The following is a 7,442-nucleotide window of genomic DNA, read 5'->3' as shown; positions in this document are numbered from 1 at the left end:
AATATATATATATATCTAAAGTATATATGATAAAAAATACAATAAACAATTTTTTTTTTGCATCACCATCATTCTTCTTTATTGTATTACATTCATTTGAGATATTGATATCTGGTGATGAGATTTTCTCAAGAATATTTTAGAGACAATTTTTTTTTTAATTCTCTAAACGAGGAAATAGTTTTAAATTCCACCAAAGTGTTGGGAGAATTTAGAAAAGTTTCCAATATCAAGATTTTCTTTGACTATTTAATAAAATTATAAAATTGCATCATGCATTCCATGTTTGTATCATGTACCTTGAAAATGTTAGTTAATTCAGCTAATAAATGAAGATTCCCAATGATGAGATTTTTTAAGGATATTGTAGAGACAAACTTCTTGAAAATTCTTGAGGTGAGGAAATATTTTTAAATTTCACTAAAACATAGGTAAAATTTAGAATAGTTTCCAATATAAAGGATTTTGTTTATTTAATTAATTAATAATTATTTTAGAGATAATAAAAACAAAAAACTAGTAAACTTATAATAATAAATTAAAAAATAAAAATATAAAGTTTAAAATCAATCCATTTCCATAAAATACTTGATGAATCTTACAATGGAGCCTCTTCAAGAAAATAGGTGTGTTTTATTGAATACTCTCTTGGTGAGGAAAATTTCCTAAGTACCACGAAAGTGTTGGAAAGACTTAGGATAGTTTTCCAATAATTTATAATGGGTAAGAAATAAAAAAGAAAAAAATAAATAGTACAGTAATTAAGGGAAATATAAACAAATATGAAATTAAGAATTATTAATTAGGACTAAAATATGGTAATGCATGATTAATTGAATTTAAATATTATTTCTATTCAAATTTTCAAATAATTTTTTATATATTACCTCTCATTAAAATGTTAATATTTGAGAATCTAAATAAAACTACTTCAAACTTTTGGAGTTAGGGTTGATCTTATATGTTTGAAGTCACAACCATAATCAGTGTAAATCACTAATAATAATGAGTGTAATGAAAATGAAAATTAAATATCAATCAATCAAAAATCATTAATAATTTTTTTGGGAAAATTATAATTTTTTATATATAAAATAATTATAAATTAATAAATGACTTTTAATTATTTTTTATATGATTTAATTTTTTTTAAAAAATATTTTTATGATATTACAAATAAAAATTGGAGATATGCTACAAATTTACAAAAATATCATTTTGGATAATTTTATTATGAGTAATAAAATCTAACTTGATTTTAATAATCCATTCAAATTCAACGGAATTTAATTTTAAAAATTAATATCTTAAATCTCAAATAATCAGAACAAAAAAATATGAACAACTCAAATACAAAATAATCCAAAGCTTAATCAATTGAAGTCTTTCTCAGCGTACACAACCCGACTTGTCCCGTTGGCACTCTGGCCCGTAGCCAAAACGTGTTTGGGATTTTGTAAATTAGGGTTTCCAAGCATTTTCCCCCGAGGGCATGACTCGTCACTGGTTTAGAACTAGTAATACTCCTAGACGTCCTTGACCGTCACTGTGAGCGATGTCACCCACCAATAAAGAAAGAATAGGAGGGAAAGACATGAGACACGGTGATGCCAAGCAACGAATAGAGTAGTGCCACGTGGGATAAGGGCCAATGGGAAAGAAGTTTAGGTGAGAGACGGGTGACAATGGAAGAGAAGGAGAAAAAATAGAGCCCCCCGTGGTGCTATTTGAATCACCCCATTTGGATGGACAAAACCCTCTCTCTCTCTCTCNGAGACGGGTGGACAATAGGAAGAGAAGGAGAAAAATAAGAGCCCCCGTCGGTGCTATTTGTAATACACCCCACTTTGGTATGGACAAAACCCTCTCTCTCTCTCTCTTTCCCTAAACCCAAAACTCTTTTTGTTTCTCTCTCATTCTGTCTCCTGGCGGCGGAGTCTGAGGTTGAGGCTGAGGCTGAGGCTGAGAGTGTAATTGATCCCGTTCGTTCCTATCTCCTCTTTCTCTCTCTCCTCGAGAACCCACAACTGAGTTTTGGGATTTTTATTTAGGGTTTAGAGATTCGATCTGGTCTGGTGATGGCGGCCACAGTTGCTCCCCCTGCAGATCGTATCCTTGAATATTTGATTATGTTATTATTGCTTTCATGTAGATCTGTTCATGTTTTTCGCTTGTCGATCTCCCTTTTTATGCGTGTCATGTCTTGTCGTATCCGGTATGTTCATTGAATTTGTTGTTTAGCGATTCACGTTCTGAATTCCAGATGGATGGACTTCTCTGTGCTCTCCATTATGTGGTTTGAATTTTGTTAAAAGAAAAATTCTTTGTTTGGTTTGTTTCTGATAATTGATCTCCATACATATTATTGATTGAATTTGTTGTAAGGAACTGCTTGCTCTGTTGTTGTTAACTTGTTCTTTGTTCCTCTGTTGAATTGTGAAGGCCGTTTGGGTCTGGTTATTGGTTGTGAATTGATAGATGGGATTATTCCCAAATCGCAAAAATTTGTATTTCCTTTACTCTTTGCTTTCTTATAGAAACAGCAGAGCTTTTGCAGAAATTGTCTTTAGACTCACAAGCAAAGCCTTTGGATATTCCTGAGCCTACCAAGAAGGTAATCAAATTTCCTACATGTATTGCAATTGATAAATGCTATGCGACTTAGGGTTAAAACTAATGTGATAGGACGAGTTAGTTTGGTACTCGTTTTGAAGATTGCTCAAGTCATGAGAGAAAACTTAAGTAGGAAGGAATACAGATCCATATTTGGCCTTCTTCAAACTGGCGAGAACTTGTGTGGTTGTCTAATTGCCTGATTTATTTTCTGTGCAGCCTTCTGTTTATCAGTATGAGTCTGTTGATTCAGGCAACGCAGGAAATACCCAAATTCCATCTTTTGAGCGATGTGCAACACCCTTGCTACCAGATTTTATGGATCCAACCATGTGCTATCTTCCTAATGGTTATCCATCTGCCTATTATTATGGAGGTATACTGTTCCAGGATTTTTAAACTGAATTGCTTTGGTGCTATAGTATGTATTTTTCTGAATTAATAGGGACTATAGTAGGATTGATCTGATTTTTCTTTCCTGCAGGCTTTGATGGAACTGGTAATGATTGGGATGAATATTCACGATATGTGAATCCAGATGGAGTTGACATGACTTCAGTGAGTCTTTCTTTTTTGTCGTTGTCATTGTACTGGAAGAAGTTATTCGTTGGTATATCTTTCCTGAGTTTTTTGTAACTAAGTTTATGTTGTGTTGTGTCAGGGAGTTTATGGGGACAATGGGTCTCTTATGTATCACCATGGTTATGGCTATGCACCATATGGACCATATTCACCAGCAGGTTCTCCAGTTCCAACTGTGGGAAATGATGGTCAGCTCTATGGGCCACAGCACTACCAGTATCCTCCCTACTTCCAGCCACTGACTCCTAGCAATGGCCCATTCACTCCAAACCCGGCTGCCCCATCCCAAGGTGAGCTTTCGACCTCTGCTGCAGCCGATCAAAAGCCATTGCCTGTTGAAACAGCTAATACAAATTCCAATGGAGTTGCTGGTGGGGCCAGTTTGAAGGGAAATAATGGTTCAGCTGCAATAAAACCATCATACCCAAGCTCATTTAATTCTAATAATTCTTATGGAAGGGGAGCCATGCCAGGAGGTATTCCTGCCTCTGGATACCAGGATCCAAGATTTGGTTTTGATGGGTTTCGGTCTCCTATCCCATGGCTTGATGGCTCTATGTTTTCAGATGGGCAACATAGGCCTGTGACTAGCACTGGAATAAACTCTTCATTTTCAAAAGCGAATAATATCCCATCTTTGAGGAATCAAAATTACCGTTCAAATTCTCATTACGTGGTATGCCTGATTTGGCTTTTCTTATCAATTGTCTTGTTTTGCATTGACATCATTGATCTTCTTCTGAGTTTTTGTTTCTAATGATTATACCCTTTGATTTTGTAGGGACTGCACCATCCTGGGCCAATGTCTGGCATGGGTACAGCTCATGGGTTTATTAATAGGATGTACCCAAACAAACTATATGGCCAGTATGGAAACACATTCAGATCTGGATTAGGCTTTGGATCTAATGGTTATGATCTGCGAGCAAATGGAAGGGGCTGGTTGGCTGCTGACAACAAGTATAAACCAAGGGGACGAGGCAATGGTTACTTTGGTTCTGGGAATGATAACATGGATGGTCTGAATGAACTGAACAGGGGACCTAGGGCTAAGGGACCTAAGAACCAAAAGGGGGCCACACCTATCGCAACAGCTGTCAAGGGGCAAAATGTTCCCTCAGATGGAACTAATAGGGAAGAGAAGGAAAAGGCATGTGTTGTTCCAGACCGCGAACGGTATAACAGAGAAGAATTCCCAGTGGATTATACTGATGCCAAGTTCTTTGTTATTAAGTCGTACAGTGAGGATGATGTCCATAAAAGCATTAAGTATAATGTTTGGGCCAGCACACCAAATGGTAACAAAAAGCTTGATGCAGCTTACCAGGAGGCTCAGCAGAAATCTGGTGGCTGTCCTGTATATCTTTTCTTCTCGGTGCGTGCCTTTGTGCAAGTGGTTTATTTGGGCTACTTTTACCTAGTTTTGCTTGTGCTTAATGCTCTTCCTTGAATTTTTGAACTTTTCATAGGTCAATACAAGTGGGCAATTTGTTGGCCTTGCTGAGATGGTAGGGCCTGTTGATTTCCAGAAGAATGTGGAGTACTGGCAACAAGACAAGTGGACTGGCTGTTTCCCAGTAAAGTGGCACATTATAAAGGATGTACCTAACAATTCCTTGAAGCACATCACTCTAGAGAACAATGAGAATAAACCTGTCACAAATAGCAGGGATACGCAAGAGGTATTCTTTGTTCCTAAAGCCATTTCCACTCTTCTTTTCTAGGTTTTTTTCTTTTTTCTTTTTTATTCTAACAGCGATCTCCTTTTGATTTGTGCAGATCAAGCTTGAGCAAGGACTTAAGTTGATCAAAATCTTCAAGGAGCATTCCAGCAAAACTTGCATTTTGGATGATTTTGAATTTTATGAGGTTCGCCAGAAGGCAATTCAGGAGAAAAAGGCTAAACAGCAGCAACAGCAGTTGCAAAAGCAGGTAAGACATACTTGGCTTTAACTCTGACATTACGATTGAATTTTGCTTTTGTTTAAGCTCTAATTCAGAGAAAATGCTGTGCTTGTTGTCAACCCATGTAGTTGATCTGTTTTGCATGCTTTTGGTATCTCAAATGCAGGCATGGGAAGGAAAGCCCGTGGATGACAAGAAAGATGTAGCGAACGGTTCACAGAAATCTATGGATGTTGGATCAGATTTGATAAAGGAATCTAGTGTAATTGCTCATTCGAATGGGGATCTAAAGCCTTCGGAGAATGGTTCAGTGACAAAATCTAGAGATGCCCCAAAGGGTGCGAAGCCAGTTGTAGTGTCAGAGAAGAGGGTTTTATCAAATGGGATTGCAAACGGATGCTAGCTTCCTGCCAAAACCCCCTTGGACGGTTTGTGATCTTGTAGAATATGAAGAGGAGTTTTCTTTGAAATTTTGCTGCTTTAGAATAGATTACAGAATCATGGGCCGTCGAAGTGGATCATCTGTCTTGGCTGATATGAAATGAATAATTTATGGGCGGGGCAGTGTAGGTTTCTGTGGGAATCCAAAAGGCAGGAGTATGATGGATCACTTTCTATAGATGGGTAGCTACGGACAGGTTTCTCCCCAGGAGGAGGTTGGGTTTAGGGTTTTTATATCAGTGGTGGTCTTTATTTATTTTTTTTCAACCTTTTTTTTTTTTTTTGTTTTCTTTTTGCCGCTTTATTATGTTTTACATGCTTGTCGATTTCCTACCTCAAAAATCTAGAACGACTTTGGTTTTTGTACTAGCTCTCCCTTTTTTCATTTTTATTTTTTTTTCCTTGGTTGTCATTTTACATAATAGCAGTAGCATTAAGATAATATATTATTATTATGCGTGGAAAGTGGAAAATTGAAAATTGCAATGTTATGTGAAAGAATGCTTCTTTCAGGGCCTTTGAAAAAGCTTGTCTGTGATCTCCAAAATCTTACTGGAAGCGTGGATTATGGCTACTTTTCTTGGATATTAGCTGTAGACAGCTGGGTTAAAGGAAATAAAATATTTTCCACATAAATAAATCTAACTGTATCTAAGAGGAAAATTTCCTAATATTAAGGGCATCTTCATCTTATTTCATATGTCTGTGTGCCCAACTTTGAGAATTTGCTTTTCTTTCCCAATTTTGTGAATTGTGAGGGAGAATAAGGTGACGAAGGGGAGAAAAGAAAAGATAGTCGAAGGAATAGTGGGATTGGGGGAAAGGTAGAGGTCGAGGGAACAAGGGCGGGAACAGAAGTGTAAAGGAGAGGAAGTTAGACGAGGAAGAGAAAGGAAAATTGTGGAGGATGGAGGGTCGATCGGCTCCTTGTTTAAACTCGATTTGAACTTCTTGAGTTATAAAAATATTATTAATTTTAAAATTATTATAATTTTGATTATAACAAAATCAAATTTGCTTGAATATTATTTGTATGATCCTTGATAAGTTCTTGAAATGATTTAATTATCATACATTTATTCTTATATAGTTACAAGTTTGATTTTTGAAGTTATTGAACTATATCTATAAGCTTGTATGAATACTTATGATTCTCATTCATTAAAATTTAATTTAAAGATTAAAGGAATAGAGTCTGATAAGTCTTTATATTTAATTTATGTGTGATACTTAGTTATAGTTTTGTTGAATATTATGTGTTAATTATTATAGATATTCAATATATCTTGCGTAGCTACTATGGATATTACGTATCTTATTTAGCTATTGTAAATGTTATAAATATTTTATTGTAAATATTTAAAAAAAAACTAGATGCAGTAACTAAATGGGAGCAATTCTCATTATACACAAAAATGTAAAGCATTCATACTTAACATAGATATTGCATTCTTCATCTAGGAGTGTTTGTCATCATCAAAAATAAGAGAGAATGTTGATTCCATGTGTTTTTTATGATAACAAAATAATCCCATTCATTAGTGTTTAATTTTACTATTTAGGTATGTAGGATGTAGTTTAATTCTTTTAATAAATTTGTTAATTAAGGGCAAGTCAATAAGCTTGCTAAATTTAAAGAAGAGTTAATCAGGTAAAGAAAGAAAGAAGAAAGTGATTAGTAAAGACAAAACATTACTAACTAATTAACAAGGTGCCGTAATCAGTTAAGGCACAATTGGATGCTGGGTAAAAGCAAGACAGAAAAGCTGTAATCGGTTAGTACCACTGTTAACTGATTAAAGAGGTGTTGGAGACTAAAAATAGAGTCATGTTAATCGGTTAAGGAATTTGGTTAATCGGTTAGAGCACAAGGCCTTATTATCTTCAAGCGACAAAATCAT

General features: G+C 35.3%; 1 protein-coding gene across 1 annotated transcript; it reads left to right on the top strand.

Moving 5' to 3' along the window:
- Positions 1,840 to 5,932, top strand: LOC18589537. Its single transcript, XM_007014561.2, has 9 exons — positions 1,840 to 2,109; positions 2,538 to 2,614; positions 2,833 to 2,989; positions 3,098 to 3,171; positions 3,275 to 3,871; positions 3,977 to 4,570; positions 4,665 to 4,877; positions 4,975 to 5,127; positions 5,267 to 5,932. Exons 1-9 carry the CDS (start codon positions 2,079 to 2,081, stop codon positions 5,501 to 5,503), a joined length of 2,133 nt encoding a protein of 710 aa, XP_007014623.2. The 5' UTR covers positions 1,840 to 2,078; the 3' UTR covers positions 5,504 to 5,932.

Source organism: Theobroma cacao, chromosome 9 (genome assembly GCF_000208745.1).
Source record: "Theobroma cacao cultivar B97-61/B2 chromosome 9, Criollo_cocoa_genome_V2, whole genome shotgun sequence".
In the NCBI taxonomy this organism is placed as follows: Eukaryota; Viridiplantae; Streptophyta; class Magnoliopsida; order Malvales; family Malvaceae; genus Theobroma; species Theobroma cacao.
Note: the sequence above shows the minus strand (reverse complement) of the source record. Positions and strands in the feature narration are given on the sequence as shown.